This window comes from Macrotis lagotis, chromosome X (genome assembly GCF_037893015.1).
Source record: "Macrotis lagotis isolate mMagLag1 chromosome X, bilby.v1.9.chrom.fasta, whole genome shotgun sequence".
NCBI classification, from domain to species: Eukaryota; Metazoa; Chordata; class Mammalia; order Peramelemorphia; family Peramelidae; genus Macrotis; species Macrotis lagotis.
In genome coordinates, this window is record NC_133666.1 from 151,515,843 (window position 1) to 151,542,744 (window position 26,902).

At 33.9% G+C, this 26,902-nt stretch overlaps 1 protein-coding gene and 1 pseudogene across 1 annotated transcript in view; both read left to right on the plus strand.

Annotated features, from left to right (window-relative positions):
* The window catches only part of LOC141503159 (aldehyde dehydrogenase 1A1-like), a 47,051-nt gene extending 21,025 nt beyond the window's left edge, over positions 1–26,026 (plus strand). Inside the window, exons 5-13 of the mRNA XM_074208356.1 lie at positions 2,915–2,976; positions 3,979–4,107; positions 6,093–6,206; positions 8,694–8,796; positions 10,713–10,897; positions 16,723–16,887; positions 22,964–23,121; positions 23,576–23,650; positions 25,472–26,026. Of these exons, the coding sequence (XP_074064457.1) occupies positions 2,915–2,976; positions 3,979–4,107; positions 6,093–6,206; positions 8,694–8,796; positions 10,713–10,897; positions 16,723–16,887; positions 22,964–23,121; positions 23,576–23,650; positions 25,472–25,544 (1,064 nt within the window). The 3' untranslated portion in view covers positions 25,545–26,026. The remainder of the gene's footprint in view (positions 1–2,914; positions 2,977–3,978; positions 4,108–6,092; positions 6,207–8,693; positions 8,797–10,712; positions 10,898–16,722; positions 16,888–22,963; positions 23,122–23,575; positions 23,651–25,471) is intronic.
* LOC141503160 (U6 snRNA-associated Sm-like protein LSm7 pseudogene) lies at positions 10,904–16,707 on the plus strand (annotated as a pseudogene).
* Positions 26,027–26,902: the final 876 nt, after the last annotated feature.

Genomic DNA, 26,902 nt, shown 5'->3' on the forward strand with positions numbered 1-26,902 from the left:
TTTCCTCCTGGATAGTCTCCCTCTAGGTTTTCTGACACTACTCTCTCCTGCTTTGACCACTACCCTCTGTTTCTTCTTTTTTAGTGTAAATATTATGTTATTCTTCAAAATACATATAAAGGCAATTTTCAACATTTATTTTTATAAGATTTTGAAGTCCAAATTTCCTTCTTACCCTTCCTTCCCTCTTTCTTTCTCAAGATAGCAAGCAATCTGATATATGTCATAAATGTGTGATCATGTAAAACATTTCCATATTACAATTTCTTCTTAGTCTCCTTTGCTGAATTATCCATATCACATCTTTTAACTATGATGTCCCTTAAGATTCCTTCTGATACTTCTCTTCTCCCTTTAGATTCCCTTTTAGTAATTTCTTCAGTTTCTATGGGTTAAACCCTTGTCCCTAAACAGTTAATTCCCTATTTTACAAATCTAGCTACAATCTATCCTCTGAATTTCAGTTTTACATCCTCAGTTATATATTGAACATTTCAAACTGGATATTTTAAAGATATCTTAATGTCAACATATATAAAATTAACCTTTTATCTTTGCCACTAAATCCTTTTCATTTACAGACTTCAATGTACCATCTTCCTTCTACTACATATTCATTATCTTAGATTTCCCCCCTCCTTCCAATCAAATCTTGCCATTTCTATTTTTTATTATTCTTTCAAACCTACACCTCTCCACTCACACAAATATTGATTTAGTTTAGACATCATTACCTCTTGGCAAGATTATGAAAACCATGTCCTGAATGATCTACCTCTCTCAAATATCTTCTCAATCCAATCCATGTTATCCACTGCTGCCATGGTGATTTTCTTTGAATATAAATCTGATCAAGTGATTCCTCTATTCAAGTAGTTCCAAAGACTTCCTAGTCCTTTAAGGATCAAATATAAACTCATCAATTCAATGATGTTTAATAAAAATTTGTGGTGATATTTTGATTAATAATGGAGAATTTCAGCTGCAAAAGTCACCTGCAAATATTTATCACATGCCTTTAAAAAATTCAGCAAAATTATGTAATTAAACAGGCTTAGAAATATTTTAAAATATTAAATGCAATATGAAATACACTGAAATATGATAATTATTGAAAAGAGTAAAAGTTAATACACATACACCCATTTATATGTCAGATACTTCAAAGTCTGCTTTTAATGTTTGAGACATTCAAATTTGTTTGGTTTGGTTTGTACTTTAATCTGCATTGAGATGTCATGCTCTTGTATCAAGTGGTGGTTAACTGACATGGTTTCCATACTACAGTAACATATTGACACAACACAACACAACACAATCATCTTCCCCTAGTTTTACTTTGTACATTGCTGAAAATGGTTGACTCAGAAAAAAAAGATAAAAATTAATCTGCACCATCAAGCCTCAGACTGGAGTTATAAAAGAATGTCTTTTTTTGGGAAAGGGGGGGGTTGTTTTGGGGGTTTTTTGTTTTTTAATGGGTAATGCAGCTAATGCTATGGAACAATAGATACCTATTAGTGTAATTCAGCTTGAATTTAGAAAAAATTTAGGTAGAATTTAGAATTTAGAAATTTAGAAAAATTGCTAGAATTTAGAAAAAAATTAGAATTTAGAAAATTTAGAAAAAAAATTGAAATGAGATACTTACCTAAAATTATTAAATGAAGGAAAGTTAGAATTTGACCATAAAGGCTGGGAGATCAGCTTTTTGTTAGTCTAAAACCTGCTTCTAAAGAGCAAATGGAAGAAAGTTGTCCTGAAGACATGCTCCACTTCCAACATACAGAACTAACTTCCCTCTCCAGTTTAATGAGCCTGATAGTTGAAGATTTGATGGAAATTATCTTTAAGTTCCCCCAAGGATTTAAAATAACCCTAGCAATACTGAAACTACCTAAAAACTAATAAAGAAGCCCAGCCAAGGTGAACCACAGATATGAGATGGGGATTGGGCAGGTCAGAGGCAGTGAAACATAGAATGGGAATGACAAAAGTGTAAGGAAATAGTGCAATACAGACATGGGGCTTATTTGGGGGTCTAGTTTCTATTTTGATAAAGTACAAGAAGGAATAAAATGTACAAATGAATTGGAATGAATGAGTATTGAAAAGCAACAGACATTTATTAAATACCAGCTATGTGTAATGTCATTAATTTGCCAGGTTCTTGGGAAATACAAACAGGATTTTTTTTAATTTGGCACAAAGGGCAAAATTGAATATTAAGTAAATGGAATGAAGTTAAATCAAATTTAAACCAGCTGTCTGGGGTGGAGGGGAGGATAAGAGAGAGAAAAAGGAGAAGGAATATTCATGATTTTCTGTTTTTATTATTAAAATCATTTAGGACAGGTCATTGATAGAGGTTCACAACCAACAGAGGAAATCAAGCATAAATATTTTAAGAATTCTGAATTTTCTTTGGCTGTTAAATCATTAGTTATACTACAATTCCAGGATAGCATTTTGTCTTACTCACTGTCTACCCACCACCTATCTATATCCATGCCAATCTCTGTTATCTTCCCACTGATTTTCTCAAAATCTTTGCAAATGTGATTCAGAATGTTAGAGGGACTGAAATTTGTCACCTTTTAAATACCTTATAAAAATCTATCTTTCTTCATTTTCTGACATGATTTGGGTGCATGATTTGAGCTACATAAAGTACCATATGATATTATAAAGATCACTTAAAAATAAACTTACATTTGTAGTACAAATTTACATTTGTAGTACTGAGAATTTAAATGTCTTATTGATAAAAAAAGATGATACCATATAGTATTGTATCATAGTACCATTTCTACATAAAAAATATTTGCCTTTGTTTCTACTAGGTATTTCAGAACAATATTTGTCTAATGTATTTTGCTTTGGGTTTTTATTTATATATTTTGATTTATTTCAGATGGAAAGTTTTTCTCATATACAAGACATGAACCTATTGGTGTTTGTGGTCAAATTCTTCCGGTAAGTTGCTTTCACATATAAGACTGAAAAACTCTTTTTTCAAAACATAAATTTTTTAAGAATTCCTTTAAGTAAGAGTCCATCCTTACTGAGATTTCCTTTAAAATCAAAGAAATGTCATCTGAATGTTGAAAGATCTAGATGATGAAAGATTTGTGTTTTCCTGTATGCCATTTAGAGAGAAGTAAAAAATAAGATGAATTAATGGATAAATAAATAAAGATGAATATAATACCACATAATCTTCACTAAACTCTCTACCTCCAACAAACTAGTTGATCTCCTGGATGGTTTCTAATATTTGAAATCCAATATAATAATTTGAAAACAATAGCAAGTAACCAAGAGAACAAGAAGTATTTTGGTCTTTAATCAATTATCACATTGAGAATATGGTTCCTACTCCATGAAATATTGTTCTTTTGGCAGAAAAATCATTCATAAAGGCACAAATTAAAGTTCCAAACTTATCCCTCCTTCCCTGCCCCACATATGGCTGTTGTTTTTTCTAAAAGTTCTTTTAAAATATATGAGTTGTCTTTGAACCTATACTCACTTAAAATCTAAAAGACCATTAGTTGGTACTATTATAATTATTACTATTTAATATTTGGAAAATGTTGAATGTGTAGAAAACATAATGCCTGAATTTCAGTTCATTGTTTTAGTATTTCACAACATGATTTTAATATTGTGGGTTCTCCTTTCTTTTATCTTAATAATACTCTTTAGATGTAGTTATTCTTCCTCAGCTGTTTGTTTGAGAGTTTATGGCCAATCCTCTCATTAGTCTCCATACATAACTATGTTGGTCTTTGGATGACATATAGTTTATCATCTTCTCTAAAGTCAAAAGTCTTTTAAGTTGAATAGAGCTTTCTAGAAGTTTCATTCCAATATTCATAGTCATTCCATGCCAGAATGAGGCACTAAGGTATGGACTTAATGGAAACATGATTCAATATTAATTAGGAAATTAATGTTCATCTATTGCTTTTTTAGTGGAATTTCCCTTTGGTTTCTCTGGTTTGGAAAATTGGACCTGCCCTTTGCTGCGGAAATACTGTGGTTGTCAAACCAGCAGAACAGACCCCACTCACCACTCTTCATATAGCATCATTAATTAAAGAAGTAAGTTTTCTAAGTTTCATTGGGCTCCCTAACAATCTATGATGTAAAAAACTGGAGTACTGCCCTCACTAAGAAGCATTCTGCTGATCCAAATTCCCTGTTTCACATTATATGAAACTCTTACTTCATCTGACTCAAATTGACTGGTGGGTTCTGACCAAATGTAAGGAAACATTAAAATCCTTGACAATTATTTCAGGAAATCCACATAAATATATCCCAGTATGGGAAGACTTGCACAAAATGATTCAGAATAATGTGAGCAGAACCAAAAGAAAAATCTATACAGTAATAGTAAAATTATTTTAAGAATGACTTTGAGTGACTAAGTAATTTTGACTGCTACAAATACACATCTTAAAAATAAAGGATATATAAAGAAAGATATCTGTATCCAGAGAATAGAAATAGAAAGATTTATAGAATAATTTTACAAGTATACACCTCTTGTTTCTAATAATGACCATCTCTGGGGCAGGGGGAGGAGAAGAAAAAGGAAAAAAATTTACATTATAACTTTGTTGTATGTTTGGAGGGAATAGCAAGTTGCAGTTTTATGTGTAATCATTTTTATTGTACTATTATGTAAATGCTTGTTTTGTTCCATGAATTGAAAATAAAATAAAATTCAAATATAAATATCAACATATATATATATATATATATATATATATATATATATATATATATATATATCCCAGAATAAAAAGTCATCAGAACTAAGTTCTCTATGACTAGATGTCTCAAAAATACATTTTAATTCCTTTTCTTGCTTTTTCTGTTTAAAAAGATTTAGGGGGGCGGCTAGGTGGCGTAGTGGATAAAGCACCAGCCTTGGAGTCAGGAGTACCTGGGTTCAAATCCAGCCTCAGACACTTAATTACCTAGCTGTGTGGCCTTGGGCAAGCCACTTAACCCTGTTTGCCTTGCAAAAACCTAAAAAAAAAAAAAGATTTAGGTAGCATCGTATATACAATGTTAATACACTGTTTAGTCTCTTTAGATTGCATATGGTTTTGAATAGCCTTAATCTTTGTCTCTATATACAAAGCTTTTTTATTATTCTTCAGCATTTCAATATTTTGATTTTCTTGGTATACATGCTTTCTCCACTGATACAACTAATGAACAAAACATAAATTAGTGGGAGATCTTGAGTTGCTGTGACTTAAACCAATAAGACCCCAAAAAGACTGATTCTTGGACAATAGGTACAGATTTTACCACTGGTCTGATTTCTGGCTCAGTAGAGTCTTCCTGGGCTTATACTTTAAGCCAGATAACAAAACTCAGGGTCTTCTAAAGGCTTACTCTACTACTTCATCATAGTGTGACCCTTTTAAGATTGGAAATGTTCCTTCCTCCCAAGACTCTAAGAACTAAATCTGACTCTTCAGTGATCAATCTTAATGTTGTAATCTAAAAGGATTATGGGAATTCAATGTCATATCATGATGAGGCATTAGAAAAAGAACCTGGGGAACAAAAGATAGAGATAGAGAGATAGATCAATAGGCAGAAAGAATATGTATATATCACTCATAATTCCCAGATCTTTCTGGCATGGCTGCTGTCATGTCCACTCTCTTCCTGGTAAAAGAAAGTGAAGAAATGTAAAATATTTACCTCAAATGTCTTTAGAATATACCAAAGATTTCTGTCATGATGAATGAATTAATGAAATCATACTTCAAGAAAAACAATTTTTTTTTACCTTCTGTTCCTCTTCCTCCAAATTCCCAGAAACCTATATCATCCATAGGTCAATCTGCATATACTTTTTGAAAGATAGTTCACTCTTCGAGAATAAAACAAATAATGAAAATTAATTAATGGGTGGGGATTTACTATTTGGTATAGTTATCTTCAATGATTACATTCTGACATTCCATCATCATCATCATCATAAGCAAGGGGCTTTTTTCTATTGTAGCAGCTTTATATCCTTTTATTCAGGGGTTAATTTGTGGCTTTCCCTCCTTTAGGCAGGATTTCCTCCAGGAGTAGTAAATATTGTGCCTGGTTATGGACCCACTGCTGGAGCAGCCATTTCTTCTCACATGGATGTAGATAAAGTGTCTTTCACAGGGTCCACAGAGGTAAGACAAATTAGACATTAAAAGCAATTTTATGTAATCATATTGTGATTTATGTAGTTATATTGGGATCAAGTTCCATTTAAATTACATTCTTATCTAATGCTTTCAAACACAATTTAAAGGAAGAAATCTAAAGAGAGAATAGTCTTCAATGTAATTTAATGATTATTTATTAAGTACCTTCTAAATACCTGGTACTGTGCTAGATTTAAAAGAATGCAGCCTTAATGGGAGCAGAAGGGTCTCTCTCCTATGCTTTTTGTTGATTGATGGAGGTACTGTCATTTTCCTTCCTAACACCCATTAAACTGCCCTTCCTAATTGTATTTGTCATTGATAGACAAGCATCAAAATGAGCACTAATAGTGCAAGGAAGGCCAAGAGGGATCATAATGATGAATCACAAAGGGATGTATAAGAAATGACTGTGAGTGAAAGCGAAACAAAGTCATAGTCATAAACTGAATGGTTTACACATAGCGTTATAATGTAATGATGGATACTGTGATGGAAATACAAATCAAGTCATGGAAATTTTGAATGATTAGATTATTGCTTCATAGGATCAATGCTATATAGTGTGCCAGGGTAAATAACGTTTTATATGTCTGTGGTACTTTAGAGCTTACAAAGTAATTTTCTTACAAAACCCTGTTATGAATAGTACAGGTCTTGAAGTCAGAAATTTTGGATTCAAGTCCAGGTTTGGTCACTAAGCAACTACACATACTCAGCAAACCACAATCTCTCTGTATCTCAATTTCCTCCTCTGTATAATAAAAGAGCTGGTTCAGAGAAACTTTAAAGTCCCATCCAATTCAATTTTGTTAGTTGGGAAGGAAAGGAGAGAGGAGAGGGAAAGATCCATCCAAAAGGACTATGTTAAGAAAAAGAGTTCACATGTATATTTCATAACCATCTACATCCATTACAGTAAAGTGTCCACCTTAAGTTTTTAATTATAATAGTCATCCAGAAGGATTCCATACCAGAGTAAGTCTCTTTCTAAATTCACTGAACACAGTTGAATTAAACCACTAAACTAGTTTAATGTAACAAAAAAAAAATACTCAAGGAAATTCAAGTGTTATGTTTGTAATTTATGACAGCAGTCAACAGGTTACATGCTTTCATTGTTCTATTGGTATTAGTAGTTCCTTGATATAGTAAAATTTATAACCCCTTTATGCCTTCTCATTCTATACAATTATTGTCCATTTTCCCCATAAGGGATATACTAAAAATTGGAGGACTTCTATTTATTATTTTAGTGGCTCCTAGGTACTAATACACTAAAAAGACATTCCAGCTATCATCTCTTATTCTTGTTACCTGATTACCTCCTTTTTTGCTCATACATGACCTCAGTTTAATCTTTCATACCTCTAAGAAATCAAAGTTGTTGATGTACTGAAATCCATTTATATATGCCTCATGTATTTCTATGATCTTTTGAATTATTTGTAATTATAATTCTTTTGAAAGTTGATAGTCAACACATTATTTTAGGAACAGGATGTTTGGGATGGCTGAAAGCACTGTGTATTTTCCCATTTGCAGTTCAGTCTTATTTCTTCCTACTATTGAATTCTATGCCTAACTCATTATCCATCTATGATGACTGCTAAAGCTATACATGTGGTCAGACTTATTGGACAGGCTAATAATCCAAGTGTATGACATAACCTGGGCAACATATTTTTCATCCACTTTGGTTTTCCAGCATTGATGGACAATAATCATACAAAATAAAAATTTCAAAAGATTCATTTTTTCCAATTAGTTTAATTGAAATATGTTATTAAAATTCAGTATTATGACATCAATTGGCAATGGGGTTATATGACTTGCCCAAGGTCACACAGTGACCTTAATAGATACAATATCTGAAACTGGATTTGAACTCGGGTCCTTTCTGACTGCAAGGCTGATGCTTTATCTACTGCATCACCTAATTGTTCTTTTGTAAAAGTTTAATTTAAAAAACAATTTGCTAAATGCCAGATATTACAATAGAAACCAATTTGGGGGCAGCTAGGTGGTGCAGTGGATAGAGTACCAGCCTTGGAATCAGGAATATCTAAGTTCAAATCCAGCCTCAGACACTTAATAATTACCTAGCTGTGTGGCCTTGGGCAAGCCACTTAACCCCATTTGCCTTGCAAAAAAAAAAAAAATTGGCGGGATTGTCATTCAACAAGATAAAATGTAGAAATATATGAGAATAATCAAAAGTCATTCTTGTTTTCTTTCCTTGGAGTATTGTGAAAAGGAGATTGAGATAGTGAACCTTAAGAATAAAGGAGATCATAGAACTATACAACTTTCAAATTGGAAATCATTTAGTCTAGTTTCCCCTCTGAGTAACTACAAAGACAAACAAATAATATAAATGAGGAAAATCTTGAGAAATCCAGGATTTAGGAATCCAAGAACCATTCAACTTTCCCTGTTGGGAACCAGCTTCCTCTTTATTTTATCTTTCAGGTTGGCCTGTTAATCACAGAGGCTGCTGGGAAGAGCAACCTGAAGAGGACTACACTGGAACTGGGAGGGAAAAGTCCTTGCATTGTATTTGCTGATGCTGACTGTTAGTATAATTAATGTTTTTTCCCTTACTTTTGCCATGCAAGATAGCAATGAGCTAAATTATTTCTAACTAGATTATTGAGCTGAGACTTTTTTAAATCAATAATTACCATCCTAAGTCCTTTCTGTTTCAAAGCACTTTGCTGGGTTTTAGGGATGCAAAAGACAAAACCCAAGAAATTGCTCTCTTCCAGTGGCTTAGATTCTGCTTTAGTATATATTAGGGGAAAAAAGCAAACAAACAAAAGTTCCACTTTCTTTACTTTTGGAAATTAATCAACAATTTAAAAAGCTATGAATTGTGCTTTTAGATCTTATTAGAGGGCAACTAGATGGTGCAGTGATTGGAACACCTGCCCTGGAGTCAGGAGGACCTGAGTTCAAATCTAGTCTCAGACCTTAATAATTACATAGCTGTGTGACCTTGGGAAAGTCATTTAACCCCAATGCCTTCCAAAAAAGTTAAAAAAGAATACCACAGAAAAGCACACACACACACACACACACACACACACACACACACGCAAACCATATAGACCTTATCATAACAGCAGGAGGCCTAAGTTCAAAGGTAAAGGACACATGAACTTTTGATGTAATACTGCTGTCTACTTCCTGATACACCTTTTAGATGATACTGTCCTTGCATTTTCTGTACTACCTTGAGATGTGCTTTCTTTAAAAAGTCTTTTTTTCCCCACAAGTTAGCTCAGAAAAATTTTAAGGTGAGAAAAGTCCATTAAGTTAAAGGAAACTGAGTACTTAGGCTATTACAATAAAGATAACAAAAATAATAATAAAACCTAGCATAAACATACACACTCACACACACACAAACACACACACATATAATTGTAAAGCTTGGAAAAGTGATTTGCAAATAATATATCATTTGATTGTCACAGCCACCCTGGGAAGTAGGTACCATTATTATCACTATTTTACAATTGAGGAAACTGAGATGTGACCTACTCAAGGCCAAACAACAAGTAAGCATCAAAGGTTAGATTTGAACTCAGGTATTCTTTTTTTTTATTTTTTTTAGGATTTTGCAAGACAAATGGGGTTAAGTGGCTTGCCCAAGGCCACGCAGCTAGATAATTATTAAGTGTCTGAGGTCAGATTTGAACTCAGGTTCTCCTGACTCCAGGGCCGGTACTCTATCCACTGTGCCACCTAGCTGCCCCTGAACTTAGGTATTCTTGACTCTGTGCCTATCGCTGTTGTTTTAGTGGCCTCTAACCTATCAAAGTTAATGGAGAATCTCCTAAATACAATGAATTGTCTATTCAGCCAGGAAATAATTTGATCTTGGCAGTATAGTTTTCTTTTAAAATTATATTTAACTCCAAAGTTAAGTTTCTGGGATTAATAAGTAAAAAAGATTATATTGTCTTCCAATATAGGTTTAATTTTTTAAAAATCATCATATGACTTTTAAATATGTATATAAATATATCAATATATATGCAAGTTTTGTTTGTTTTTATTTGAAGAATATTGACTCACTCTTTGAGGCATTTTTGAAATATTCTTTCTGGAAAACAGGAATTAAAGATTGCAAAAGAGAAAAAGGAAACTTTAGCTTTTGCTCCAGTGGTTTCCTTTTACCATAGAGAATAATTTCTCAAGTCTTTTCAAGTAATGTTTTGATTCAATTGAGCATAATAGACTTATACAATCATTTCATGTTTTTTTTCCCATTAGCCAGTTTTAATGTTATCCCCATTCACAAATATTTAGTAACAATGAAGTCCAAAAAAAATCATACTTCTATGTATTTAAAAAGCTGAAAGACACTTCCTCTCCTCTTGGAAAAAATAAAATAATAATAATAATAATAATAATAATAATAATAATAATAGAAACATCTTTTGGAAATATGTTCTTTTTGATGTATGATTTTTTTTTTTATAGTGGATAGTGCTGTGGAGTTCGCACACCAGGGTGTTTTCTACCACCAGGGTCAGTGTTGCATCGCTGCATCAAGACTTTTTGTGGAAGAGTCTATTTACAATGAGTTTGTTCAGAGATGTGTAGAGCGTGCCAAAAAATACACACTGGGGAATCCTCTCATCCCAGGAGTACAGCAAGGCCCTCAGGTTGGTAATTAAAAGAATGAACAAAATAGGAAATAGAGATTAATAAAGGGAAGAAAGTTTATCTCTATGTCCTTTCTCTAAATCCAAAACGAATGAAGATAATGCTGTCCTTGCTTGGTTTCCTAGGCTTGATTGGAACATATTGGAAAGATGTTTTGTTTTCCTGGGCTTGACGCCTGGAGTCAAAAAGACCTGAGTTGAAATCTCCACTCAAACACTAACTATGTGACCATGGTCAAATCTCTCAGCTGTTTTCTCATTTATAAAATGGGAATTATAATAGTATCTACCTCATAAAAGTTCAAATAATAAAACATAGGAATAGTTCTAGGCAAACCTTAAAGTCCTAAATTAATGCTATTTTTGTTAATCATTATATATATATATATATGTGTGTGTGTGTGTGTGTGTGTATACATATGTATGTATGTATGTATGTATTTAAAGTCCCTCAACCCTATTCTCTTCCTCTGTATGCATAAAACTATCCTCACATGCCCTCTTACCCATCTGATTGTGAAGAATCCCTCAAATGAAGAACAGACTAATTCCTTTAAGATAAATGGGAATTGTTTTTACACTTTTCCATTAATTCACAAGGGATGAGAGACCTTGAAGTGGATGAAATACAGTGAGGGTTTATACCTCAATATAAAATTCAAACTGCTTCCCTGAATTCAGGTCTAATTCATTCTCTCCTTTCTCCCCCACCTTTTCCTTCTTCCTCCTCCCTCAAAAACTCTATCTTCCCCTAGTTTCTCTCATTCCACACTCATTCTACAGCCCATCCTGTTCTCTTCCCTCAACTTTTTCCCATTCCCATGTGTTAGATTTCAATAATTTGTTTAATGATGCCAATATTCTCTTAATGTCTGCATACACTTGAAAAAAACCTTCTAACTTTCCAGTTCTCTAGGTACATAAATTTTTCACCTTAAGTTACATACAAGGAACTTGCCTCCATTGGTGGAGGAAGTATCTTCACTGAGAATTCCATAAACCAACCAGAGTTCTTGTATCCTGCCAGATGCTGCTAGGAACCAAAGAGCCTTATTTTACTAGTTGAATAATGAAGTAATCAAACAGGTGTTTGTTGGGAAATGCTAAGGGTATGGCATTATGCTAACTAAGATGAACTGTAAGACACATAGGAGATGAGAAGAGAAGAGAATAAGTATTTATATGTAACCGACTAAATGCTGGACTGCAAGCTGGTTTGTTCTGGGTTTTTTTTAGGAAATATTTTATTTAATCACATACAGGATAAGAGATACGTAGCCATATGTGGCATAGTAGTTAAAGTACCAAGCTTTGAGTCAGAAAGATTCCATCTTTTTGAGTTTAAAACTGGCCTCATATACTAACTGTGTGACCCCAGGCAAGTCACTTTACCCAGTTTCCTCATCTATAAAATCAGCTGGAGAAAGAAATTATAAATCAATATCTTTGCCAAGTGTCTTTGCCAGTATCTCTGCCAAGAAAATCCAAAATGAGGTCAAAGTGAGTTGGGCTAGACTGAACACAACTGAATAACAAGAACAAAAGCTAAGAGACTGAGACCTCATCCAATTCAGCTCCCTCATTTTACTTAATTAATCTTTGAGCTTCATTCTAAAAGAAGAACATGACATCAGGGAGGTGATGCTATGACAAGCACATGAATTGGATTTGGGGGTGTTAAGTCACCAGCCTCACTATTCCAGAGCCATCTGGGTCCAGGACAACTGGAGATGGCCTTGGATGCGAGGCAGTAAGTGATAAGTGACTTGCCCAGGGTCACACAGCTAGTTAATATCAGTTGCCTGAGGTCAGATTTGAACTCTGGTCATCCTGACTCCAAGACCAGTGCTCTATCCACTGCACCATTAGGAAACAGAGAAAAAGAGAAATAAAGTACCTTACCCATGATCACAAAAGTACTTAGTAACAGAGACAAGATTTGGACTCAGATCCTCTGACTCCAAATCCAATGTTCTTTTCTACTTCCTGTCCTTTAAGAACACAAGGATTTCTCCATTTCTTTCAGAAAGGGGAACAATCCTTGTGGGCTTGACAGTTCTATTCGAATAGTGTAAGACTACTTGAATTAAGCCTGCAGAGGTAATGAATGAGATTTAAATAGAAAAAAGAACATAAGAGACCATTCAAAGCAAGAGCTCTACTGTACACATTAACAAAGAGGTGGTACTTATTTGAGGAGTAGTAAGAAATATAATCAGATAGGTATGGTGAGGTCCAATTAGAAATGGACTTGAGAGGCCGGACGCAAAGGGGAGCCTGACAACTGCAGCATGGCAGACAAGGAGAAGAAGAAGGAGAGCATCTTGGACCTGTCGAAGTACATAGACAAGACCATCCACGTGAAGTTCCAGGGAGGCCGAGAGACCAGTGAAACCTTAAAAGGATTTGACCTTTTGCTCAATCCAGTACTTGATGGCACCATTGAATATATGAGAGATCCCAATGACCAGTACAAGCTCACTGAAAACACACGTCAGCTGGGGCTGGTGGTCTGCAGGGGGACCTCGGTAGTATTGATTTGCCCTCAGGATGGCATGGAGGCCATCCCAAACCCCTTCATCCAGCAGCAGGATGGATAGCCCCAGGCTGCAACCAGATATCCTGGTGGCTTCTCAGCTCTGTTGAACAGGGCTATGCAATTCCAGTTAATCAGGGAAATAGTTTCTTTTCTGAAAGGACTCAGTTGCCTTCCCTCATTATAACTTGCCAGCTGTGAGAGAAGAGATACTTTTTTTGGTGTATTTTTTTCTAATAAAATTACAAAACAAATCTGTTAAGCAAAAAAGAAATGGACTTGGAAGTCAGGTCAAGGAGTTTTGATTTGATGAAGTAGGCTTTAAAGATGATGAAAGTCGTATTTTATGAAGAATAAGTTTGCAAATTTCTTATATGCAAGATGGATTGGAGAGGAGAGTCTGAAGTCAGAGGGATCATAGAGAAGCCATTATGTGACATTGGTAGCAGAGAGGAAAAAATATTTTGAAAGAAGATAATAACCAAGTATGAAATGGAATGTGAAAGGGGGGAAAAGAGAGCCAAAGACTCCAAAAGGTGAACCAAATGTTTCTAAGTTGACAAACTAAAAGTATAAGGACATTGATACCAGAAATTGGGGAGGAGACTCAGTCTAAGGAATGGAGAAAGAGAAGGATGACATGAGTTTAGAAAAGATGTTGAATCTGATTTCCATCTCTGCCCCTCGGTATCTGCAAGATCTGTCTGTCATTTAAGCTAAGAGCCTCAATTTCCTCAATCACAAAATCAGTACATAAGATTAGAATTAAATTCTTTGTCACAAAATTAAAGATTCAGAACAGGAAAAGTTCTTAAAAATTCATGAGTACAGTACCAGAAGAGGAAGCTGAGGCTCATAGAGCAGAAGTGATCTGCCCAGGGTCACAGTTGATGGCCAACCCCAATCTAGATGAAATACTAAGTTCTATCAAGTTCTGAATCTATGCTGATGTTATCCTTCTCATTGGTTGTATGATCATATGTTGGGAATGTGAGACTTAAGGATAGCACAGAGAAAACTTAAGATATTAATTTGTACATCATTATAGTATGGTTGTCAGAAGACAATGGTGCAATGTTTCCAGACCCATAGGTATGAGAATTTTTATTCTAGTTATCCTCATGAGGGCAGACTAGACTAGACTAGAAGCAGAGAAGGAGAGTAAAATGGAGGTGGGAGTGATCTATAAGTGTCCTGCTTTGGGAAAGGCACCATGTAGTCTTTGGCATATTTGTACCATAATAGAGTAACATGTGCTACAATACTGAAAACTTGTTTGTACAGTAAGCAAGATTCATGAAAAAAAAATAAATTTAATGTTTCTTGTTAAAATGCAGTTAAGAAAATAGAACAAGGACAGTTTTCATTTTAAATTTGTAACCCCAGTGCTTAGTATATAGAAGAAACTAAACCTGGGATTTCATTTGTTTAAAGCAGAGATCAACCTCTCAGCCAGCAGGCCACAAATTGTAAAACTCCCCAAGTATGACCAGAACAGATGAAACTTGGGGAATGTTAACAACGCAAATAAAAATACAATATAATATAGATGTTAATTTGTGTTTTTCCAAGTTAATATTGGCTTAAAGGGATCAGTTTCTATTTGAGTTGATGGCACTTGAGAATTCTCTGGTAAGGAAATCCCTCTTATCAGTGCAGCTCAGCACCTTCTCTATTACTTGGTCTTAGAGAGTTGCCCAAAGAACTTATATTTTAAGTGATTCATTCAGGTAGGTCCAGAAGCTAGCTATTATGCCATATTGTTTTTTAGTAACACATGGTAAGTGCTTGTGATGGATAGGTTGATTGACTATATAAGGTGACCTTTTTGAAAACTAATTATCTCTATATAATACTTTGGAACTTAACTCTTTTTTTTGTTTTTGCAAAGCAATAAGTTTAAGTGATTTTCCCAAGGTCACACGGCTAGATAATTATTACATGTCTGAGTTCAGATTTGAACTCAGGTCCTCCTGACTCCAGGGCCAGTGCTCTCTATCCACTGTACCAGCTAGCTGCCCCTTTCTTTGGAACTTAAAAGCATATAACAGTCTTATGTGATAGACAGTACAAATGTTGTCATCCCATTTTAAGGATGAGGAAACTGAGACACATGGTCCAATTGAGTCACCTTGTAGTCATAGCCAAATAAATGGTGGAGCTAGAAGCTGAGTCTTCTGACTCTAAATCCAGTCCTGTTTCTCCTACATCATACTTTCTTTGATTTTGTCAGCCTTATATTGTTCCCCCCCCAAAAAAAAATTGTGCACTTTTAGACTGCTTCCTTCCTTTGATAATTTTACCTTTTTTTAGCATAACAAAAAATGTTGAAGTACTTAACAAAGAAATGAATATTTGCTTAATTCTTCTTACTTAGGATAACCTCAATAACATGCAATAATGTCAAGAGAGAGTTACTTCGAAAATGCTAATTGACTGTAAATGTGTGTATTGTGTTGGCTATTACTAAGTAACTGGCCTGGAAACACTAGCCTTCCAGTCTTAAGTTACCATTTTTAAACTTCTCTTGATGAGTTTTGCCATAAGCTTTATTGATTTCAGGGGAGACTGTGAATTCATTGGGAACAAATATCTTCTAAATTGTAGACCCAGTTCTTGATGACTCTAATTTTTTTAACCAAATAAAAGTAAACCAAGATTAATTGAAGTATTTTTCTTAATTTTAAAAGCAGATTGGGGGGGGCAGCTAGGTGGCACAGTGGATAGAGTACTGGCCTGGAGTCAGGAAGACCTGAGTTCAAATTTGATCTTAGACATTTAACAATTACCTAGCTGTGTGAGCTTGGGCAAGTCATTTAACTCAATTGCCTTAAATAAATATTTTTTTTAAAAAGCATATTGAATGGACTTTGGTTTAATTATAATTGGACAAAATTTTATTATTTCATTCTCCAAGACTTTTAGTTCAAGATGATTCAAAATCTGTACATTTATATTGACATATTCTGGATTAATTTAAGACCAGACATGTAAATTTAAAGAAGAGGCTTCTTTTTTTTCCTTTATATTAGCCACATGTCAAAGAATTATTTCAATTATAAGTATCTCAACATACACATGTGTAGTAATAAGAATCTTAATGTCCACTAAGGTAATACTTTACCAAGCTAGATTTTTAAAAATTAATTTTCAGGTTAGCAAGGTTATTTATATATATTTGCAATATTTAATCTTTTTTTCTTGATCACAATTTCAAAGAATCGTTGTCACTGTTTTTTTCTTTCCTTTCTGCTATTCTTCTTCCCCTGCCCCTCATATTTTCATATAGATTGATAAAGAACAGTACAATAAAATACTCGACCTCATTGAGAGTGGGAAGAAGGAAGGAGCCAAACTGGAATGCGGAGGAGGACCATGGGGAGAAAAAGGTTACTTCATCCAACCCACAGTTTTCTCCAATGTTACTGATGAGATGCGCATTGCCAAAGAAGAGGTAAAGGACTTGATTACATTCTGTTCCTTCAGTTACTTTCATTTTTGTCTACACACTTGTACACAAAGTATCTATTTTTAAGACATAACAAGATGAAGGATTCCTCTAATAATTGCTAATCTTCCTTCCTATTTTACCTTAATTAGCTTCTCTCATCCATGGATAGAATTATAGCTGTTGCCATTTACACTAAGGAGCACAGAGCAATCCCAAACATCTGTAAATAATTACAAATCATCATATAGAAGTTCCAAATATATTTTACCCAAGTAAGAGGAAGAGGAAATATTTCTATATGCTAAAAAAACTTTTTCCCATTCCATGATAAAGAAATTTTTTTCACCTACCTTGTGCAAATAATTATTGTCTTGACTTGAATTTATGCAATATAATTGAAATCGTTGAGCCTTTTTTTAAAGAATCATAGATCTTGAGGAGATCAAGAAACATCATTTGATCCAAAGCATTGTCTTATAGGCTGGTGAATAAATAAGCCATCCAGAATAAACTGTAGATTGTTGTTGTTGTGATAATGATAATGATGATGATGATTGTTGTCCTTTGTAATCGAAGAAGACCATGACATCAAGTGAATGATGACATGACCTGCATATTATGTTGTTTAAAGAGAAGGGAATGTTGTGTGAAAATTTCCTTCTCACTGTGTTTCAGAATTGTCTTTACCAAATGATCTAATAGTATAGGAAAAAGGACTTCTGGTTGGCCTGAATGCAGTGGGTGAACTTGACATTTTAGATATAGGTCTTTCCCATGTCATCGAGGCACACAGAATTATTCCAGTAATGCCAAACAGTATCAGTATGGTACTTTTATGGCAATAACTTACAACAATACAGTAAAACTAACCTGTCTCATGATGATCTAATCATCAGTTTGGTAATATTTAGTAATAAGCTTTCAACAATAAAGCAAAGCTGGGGCAACTAGGTGGAGCAATGGATAGAGCACTGGTTCTAGAGTCAGGAAGACCTGAGTTCAAATTTAGCCTCAGACACTTAATAATTACCTAGTTGTGTGACCTTGGTCAAGTCACTTAACCCCGTTTCTTTGCAAAATAAATAAATAAATGATTGAATAGATGAATAGATAAATAAATAAATAAACATTAACCTGTCACTCAATGATCTTTACTATTCAGCTCTATAACCATACTCCCCCTGGAGCCCAAAGATTTTGGTTTCCCAAAAGCTGCCTGACAAGTCATGGGAATTATGTCACCAGATCACTAATCAGCATTATTTGTGGTCATTTGATGGTACCTGATCATTTTTGAAGACTTCACAATATCTACTAGCATTTTTATCACCCTGTCAAGAAGTTTTCTCTTCTATTCAAGTTTCTGCTTACCTTTCTTCTTAATTACCCTATTCCACCTAATAATAACAATGATAATAATAATTACTAATGTTTAAATAGCATTCTAAGGGTTACAGAATGCCCATTACTTAACAGAAACACTAGAAAAATGCACTGGGTACATTTTCCTTACAAAATAACATCTTTGGAAAAACTCCTTTGTTTTCTCTTTTTTTTACATCATGCTCATTCCTTTTACTTCTTCTCTTTCCAAGAGACCTGTTTGTTTCACTCCCTTATTAATTGTATCCTACATTTCTATCATAAGCTCACAGAACTAGAACTAGAAGGAATCTCAGAAGATTTTAATACCCATTTATTTTTCCTGATGGAAAAACCTGAGACCTAGGGAGTAAATGACACAAGATCTCACGATAGTCAGCATTTGGTGGGGATGTGATCTCATATCCTTTGACTCCAACATGCCCTTGTATAGTGTCCTCATTTTTTGTTGTTATTGTTGATGAAGATTGTAGTGGTAGTGTTCAATAGTTTCAGTCATCTTCAACACTTCACAAAGGAGCAGCCAGGTGGTGCAGTGTATAGAGCACTGACCTTGGAGTCAGGAGGATGGGAGTTCAAATCCAGACACTTGACACTGGCTAGCTGTGTGACCCTGGGTAAGTCACTTAACCCTGATTGCCTTGCATCCAAGACCATCTCCAATTGTCCTGCTTCATAACTGGCCACTGGATCCAGATGACTCTGGAGGAGAAAGTGAGGCTGATACTTAGTAAAGCATCTGCCTCACTCAAATCCAATTCATGTGTTTGTCATAGCATCATCTCCCTGATGTTATGGGCTTCTTTGAGAACAAAGGACAAACATCAACACTTCAAGATCCCATTTAGGATTTTCATGGCAAAGATATTGAAGCGGTTTGCCATTTTCTTCTCTAGCTCGTTTCCACAGATGAGGAAACTGAGACAAACAACACTGTGACTTTCTCAAGAGTCACACAGTTGTCCTCTTATAGCCTATTTAACTTCTCAGACAATGATAGAATCTCTGATCTCATTATCTTTACTCATACAGAGACACTGAGATAACATAAGTGTTAGACTCCTAATTAATAAGACCTAGTTTTAAACTTTCCTTCTGACACTTACTAGCTATGGGGACATGTCACAGCTTCTGCGATTCAACCATTCCTCAGGATTTACCTACTAAGTCATAGCAGGGTAATACACTGATTTTGATGGAGACAATTCCCAATGCTAGTAAAAATCAAGGATTTCATATATGTGTGTGTATACATATTTATATGTGTGTGTGTTACCTCACTCATTATTTACCCTTTTGATAGGTAAGATATCTGAGGTTTAGTATTGGCAAAGTGACTTGCCCAAGGTATTACAGCTGGTGGACAGAAGTATGGGAACAGAATTCCAATCCTCCTGATTTTTATCTATAAATTCTCTGTTTTAGAACATTTTGCCATTGATTTCATGTTGTTTCCCTTTAGAATCAATCTGCATTGTAGTCATATTCAATTCCAAGGGACTATGGTTATATATAAGCACTTTTTTTCTTTCAGAGAGGAACAACTTTACTAAGTAATTTATATGCCTTTGTTTTAAGAATTCTTAGGCAACTAAAAATCAGTCTTTGCATAGTGCTTGTAAGCCAGATCTGAATTTAAATGAAAGGCTTGAGGCAGAAATCTATGACCACAAAACAAAATATCTTGCTCATGTTGTTTGTACACATTTTATTTTTTTAAATCTTATTTCCTTTTTTATATCATAGATACTGCCCAATGAATTCCTTTCATTGACTCACCAATAATTTAAAACTGATTGATTAAAGTGATCAAATATGGCAGCATATCAATATTTGGCCTCTTTAGTCTCCAACTCTTTGACAAAAAGATAGTAGTGGGGCAACTAGGTGGATTGGAGTAGCTAGGTGGTACAGTGGATTGGGCACTAGCTCTGAAGTCAGGAGGGCCTGAGTTCAAAAATGACTTCAGACACTTAATACTTACCTGTGTGACCTTGGACAAGTCACTTATGCCATTGCATTGCCAAAAAAAGAAAAGAAAAGAAATAAAAGGTAGTGGCCACATTAAGAATTGCCCAGGCTCAGATATTTTACAACTTCTGGCAATTCTTGGCTAAAAAAACTGAGTAACTGACTAGTGATTTGGATAATTTAGAAGAATCTATATTGTTTCTGACTTGGAGGGGATCTTTGATATCTCTTAATATAACTCCCTTCTTTTACATATAAAGAAAATAGAGTAACCAAAAGTAAATTGATTTGCCTAAGGTAAAAGACTCACATTACATTTTTTTCCACTAGCAGCAAAGGAGAAACCTCAAAAACCAAAGGATAGTACAAAAAAAAAGTTAAAAGTTAAAAAATATATTACAGATAATTAATTAAAGACTTTTTTATAGAAGGTATTTTGGTGTGGAAGAGTGAACTTAAAATTCATGATGTCTCAGATTCTATAATTCTGCCAACTAAAGGATTGACTTCCATTTCAAATTGGAGATTTTCTATGTTGGATTTTGTTCTTACCAATTTCTGAGTCATTCCCTGATATTGAACTTTTAAGGCCATTTGAGGGTATAATAATTCTTTGCAATAGGAATAAATATGTATATATGTATATGTATGTATTGTATACACACACACACACATTTCTTGTTGGGTTATAGAATGGGAATGAGATTTGGAACAATACCTGGCACAAATTGACTTTTGGTCAATATTATGTCAGAGAATAAGAGGGATTCCAGCTCACACTGTCCATACCCTTCTATAGCAAACTGGAGACAGTAAATGGAAAAACACACTCAAGCTTGGGTGGGTCAGGTTACAGAAAACAAATGCCAATCCAAATTGAAGGCTTAACAAACTGGACCATTCTTTGATTTTCACAAATAGTTTAATAGCTTTCAAACAATTTTTTTTCAATGATGTGTTCCCAGTTCTTGGTTCCAGAAGGACAAAAGGGGGAAATAGCCAAGATGTTACTTCATAATTGTTACAGTATATCTGGAATATAAATTTCAAGGAAAATCCAAAAACATGAAGCTGATTGCAAATACTAAAATATTTATTCTACCCATTGCCAAAACAAATGATTTTTTAGTTCTAAGAGACAGCCTAAAATAATTTATGCAAATGTTTGGAAGTCCTAAAGCATTTTTGAACTATTAACATTTATTGACTGCATTTGCTCCTATAAATTAATATATATTAATATATAAATTAATGTATTATATAAATAAATCTACATTTTTTAAAACTATTTAAATATTTAACTTTTCTGTCCCATTCCCCATAAGCATAAGGTATGAATCTTCTAATTGAATCATTCATTCACTTTGGAACTCAGGAATCTTAGCTGATAAAGACGTAGGCTTGAGTTTTTGAGTCATTCCTTTTTATACAAATTATTTCCTTCATTCTATGTTCAAAATTAATGAAATGACTCCTGGCTATGAATACTGTCATGGGCTAGCCATCAGACCATAAAACATACTTGCTCTGAGAGAATATTTCTCATTAAAAAATCACACTGATGAATATTTTCTTTCAGAAGGTTGGTTTATTCTTGCTATAGGTGTCCCCTATGGACAGTTAGGTGACACAATGGATAGAGCACCAGCCCTGGAGTCAAGAGGACCAGAGTTCAAATTCAACTTCAGATACTTGACACTTACTAGCTGTGTGACCTTGGGCAAGTCACTTAACCCTGACTGTCTCACATCCAGGACCATCTTCAGTTGTCCTGATTCATATCTTGCCACTGGACCCAGATGACTCTGGAAGACAAAGTGAAGCTGGTGGCTTAGCACAGTACCCCCTCACTCAAATCTAAATTATGTGCTTGTCAGGGCATCATCTCCCTGATGTAAAGGTCTTTGAAAATGAAGGACAAATATCTCTCACAGGATGTCCCCAAAGTCTTAGTGCAGTTTTAAGCTTTGAAAGCAACTTAAAAACACACTAAATCTTTTAGGATGCCCTGTATTTATGCAGTTTTTACCAAAAGCAAAAAGTAAGAATAGGAAGATAAAAAAATTCTTACCCTAAATTTGATTTCTCACATAAATACCATGTATCTTAGGTATAGAATCATAAATCTAAAGTATTTTTAGGGACATTGGAGGCAATCTATTATAACATTCTCATTTTATGTATAAGCAAACTGAGACTGAAAAAAGGCAAAGCGATTTGCACAATATCAAATACATAGTAAAGTAGTAGAGTCAACATGAGAACCCACGTCCTCTGATTCTGATTCTGGCATTCTCTTCACTGTAACATGGTATCTCCTGAACTGTTTGTCTTAATGGATATTCATTCAACAAGCATTTATTAAATGTCTACTGTTTTCAAGGTACTATGCTATTCCTCTAATCTTGAGGAACTTAAGATCTATTTGATTAAAATTATTTGCCACTGATATAATTCTAACACAGGAATATAGTTACTAATTTATCCCAAAGTTATTTCAAATACCCTTTCAGGAAAATCCCTAGTTTAACAAATCTGCCCTGCTTCAGCTCATGTCCCATACTAAAAGGAAAACAACAAAAGAAAACTATACACACATCAAAAAAAAAAAAAAAAACAATGTGATTTGGTTCATATTTGTGTGGTTTCTCCCTCTCACCATCTTTTTCTCTTTCTCATTCCTTTCACTTTTTTTTTCTCTCTCTCTCTCCTTTCTATGGAGCAGATTTTTGGACCAGTCCAACAAATCATGAAGTTTAAAACTATTGATGAAGTGATCAGAAGGGCCAACAATACCCACTATGGCTTAGCAGCAGGCATTTTTACCAAAGACCTTGACAAAGCATTGACAATTTCCTCTGCTCTTCAAGCTGGAACAGTCTGGTAAGTCAAACTTCATTGATGGAGCCTTTTAGGAGATTCTATTACATCTCAAATCACATTAAGAGAAAAACCTAGACATTTGAAAACCAGCTTTTTTCCTTTCAAACTAGAAAGAAGCAGATTTTTTCTCTGCTTGCTTTCTAAGCTATTGATAATTGTATAGATGAGTAATATGGTAGTTTAAATGATATGCACCCATTCACCAAGCTTTGTTTCTTGAAGATATTTAATGGAAATTTGTTATTTAAAATTAATTAATTGAGAGGTAGTATAATGTTCATAAATAATATGACAAATTTTAGTAATATATATAATATAATGCAAGCATAAATAATATTACTAATAAATAAACTATTTTTATAAAATATATAACATTATTGATATAAATATAATAAATAATAATGCTGATTGAATTAAATTGAAATGTTTATGTAAAATGCTCTTATCTTTGCAGGGTGAATTGCTATGGGGTACCTACATGTCAAGTCCCTTTTGGTGGATTCAAAATGTCTGGAAATGGACGAGAAATGTAAGTAAGGCCTTTTGGCATTTTAGGAGGTATAACTATGATATGTGGGGTTTTTTTATACCACTTGATGTTTCCTGTGTGCTCAAGAGTAAATGCAAAGTCTATTTTTTATCATGTACCCCCCTTCCTCTTTCTTAAGAACCTATAAACCCAAATAGCTCATTGAATCTTAGATTCCACAGCTTAATATGAAAAAGTGCATGCAAATAGATAAAACTACATTCTTACTTGTGTGTGTATATATATATATATATATATATATATATATATGTATGTATATATGATTTGTTTCTGGATAAAAGATAAGAATCAAAATAGAACAATATTCATATTCATTTAAAGAACTGTAGAATATATTTTTCTTTATAAATTTACCATTATAAGAAAAATGTACTAATTTTACCAGTTTTAAAATACATAATGGTTATGTTATCTTCTCAATTTTAAGCAAAGGTCTTTCCATTTCACTCCAACCAACAGGATTGTTGGCTAGTAATAAATATTTGAATTTTTAATTCTTCTGTAATATTTTCATAATATTTGCTTCTTGTTTTGATGTATTCATTTTGTGGTGTTTATTTGAAAGAGTATTAGAATTCCCAATGGTAAATTTCTATTGAATGGTCACCTTTAGGGGGCAGCTAGGTGGCACAATGGACAGAGCACAGGCCCTGGAGTCAGGAGGACCTGAGTTCAAATCCAACCTCAGACACTTAATAATTACCTAGCTGTGTGGTCTTGGGCAAATCACTTAACCCCTTGCCGTACAAAAACTTTAAAAAAATGAATGGTCACCTTTAATCACATGATTCCATAATAATTTCATAATAACTGTCAAATGATTCCTGAATACTGTAAAAATTCATCTTCCTTCTGTTCATTAGTCATCTAGAAAATATATGTATGCTACTCACTAGTATTTAATAATTTCATTCACATAGAGACATAACTAAGGAAGGATGTCAAGGATTTTGTATCAGGTACCAATCTGGGAAGAAAGGAATATTTACTCTTCCCATGTTATAAATGGTCCCAGTCTGTACTTTTTCAGGAGTTTGGAGACAGGATTATGGGCTCTAAAAGATGGAATAGGGTCACAGCTCTTAGCCAATTAACAGAGAAGCAACACTTCTTTATCAAGTGAAACCGCATATAGTTTAAACATACAATTGCTTGATTCCTCCCAGTTGTCCTCTAGACTGCATTGCTGACTCACTCCACTCCTTACCCTCCATCCAGTGCCAGTAACTTACATAATTAGATAGTCCCAGTAATTGGCTTTGGAAACATTTCTAGAATGTCAGCCTGGAGTCTGATGAGGTAATATATGTGTTACTTAAGTATAATAAGAACATTATTTTTAAAATTTCCAATTTCTAAATTTGGTTATCCAAAAATGTCATAATTTTTATAGGAGTTTATAAGAGAAGAATCATTAATACATAAAATGCCTCTAATTGCTTCTATTATTGATGTTTCTGAAAAGATTAAAATGTTTCTGAGGACATTAATTTCAAAGCTTTTGTGAAGGGTCCATAAATAGGATTTTGTGAATATGGAAAATTACCCATGTAGAAATATCTTCTACTGATATAATTCATCTTTAATTATATTCTTTCATATTTGAAATCCTTAGACAATTAGTTATTTATCCATGGTAACAGAGAAAGGACTTTAACTCTTGCTTTCCTGGCTCCAAGACTTTCCTTTTACCCCATACTACCCTGTCATATATACCCTAATAAAAAAATAGTACTGAGACATTAACTATACTGTATAGAGAACTATTTCAAATGAAATTTTGGATTTTTTCCTCTCCAGGGGAGAGTATTGTCTCCATGAATACATCGAAGTCAAGGCTGTCACAGTCAAGATTTCTGAGAAGAACTCCTAAGAATGGCATAACATCAATAGATAACCCTAAAATATGACAGATATTACAGTTGCCATTTTATCTGATTATTTGCTTTACATTATGAAAAATTAAATCTAAAACATCTTATATACCTTCTTCCTTTCATGTAAATATGGTGAATCCTATTCTTCTTGAAAGTCTTTGTCATGCAAAAAAGCTCAAGTATTAGAACTATCATGAGTTTTTCTTAATAGATGATTCTTGCAAAGTTTAAGTCATTATAAAAATTAAGAGGACCATTTATTGTTCCAGTTTTTCTTAATGGTAATGATTAATTGAAACTTACTACATATGTTATCACAAAATAGATGTTCTCTCTTCACTGATCCTGTTAAGTCATCTTTTACCTTTGGAAATGATCCTTCATTGTGAAAAAATTACCATGTCCAGTGAAGTAATAACCACTTTGCTTAACTATAATTTCTATATCAAATACATTAAAATGATCTTATATAACTCTGTGTATATGTGGATATTTTAAAAATAGATCTTCATTGTAGAGATTTCAACTTTGTATAATGTAAGGCATATGGTGCTGAATTGGTCATGCATTTTATGCATATTTGTATCTAAGGCATAGGTCCCTGAGCTTTTCCTCATGAAGTTGTTGATATTGTTTTAAATTTCCATATTAAAAAATATGGAAGGGAATTGGAGAGTATGGTGGACAAAGAAGAATATTAAGGGTGATGCTGACAGTGCAAGTTAACAATTTATAGTCTCTATGCAACCCAGAATTTCAGGGTTACAGATTTGAAAGGTATTTTGGAAGTCAACTACTTTATCTTCCTCATTTTACAGAAGGGTAAACAGTGAAAAGAACTTGAATAGTAATTGATGTCACAACAAATAGCAAATCTGGAATTTGAACCAGGTTCTCTAGCTCCAAACCCAGCACTCATTCCCATTGCACCACTCCAACAAATTACAAGGAAGAGGGAATGTACAGCTGCTTTAGATATTAACCCAAGTCTTCAAAGTCAGCTTGTTGATCATGATGGAATTGTTAAGAACTTCTGATATAAGCAACAATAATAATAATTTCCTTTACTTGTCATCAACACCCTTTCCCATTCTCAGTCTTTTATACCTACATTTTTCTACTATTATAACTTCCCATATGAAATTTACATGTTTAAGAATGTCTTCTAAGAAGTCTGAGAATAGAGGAATTCAAAGGATCACAGATTTAGAACTGGAAAAAACTTGAGATCATTTTCTCCTGTTTTCTCATCCTATAACTCAGACAGAATGAGGTAAAATGATTTGCCCAGGATCATAAAGATGATGAGAATCAACTGCTATCACAACTCAAAGGCTCTGATTTCAAAAGCAAA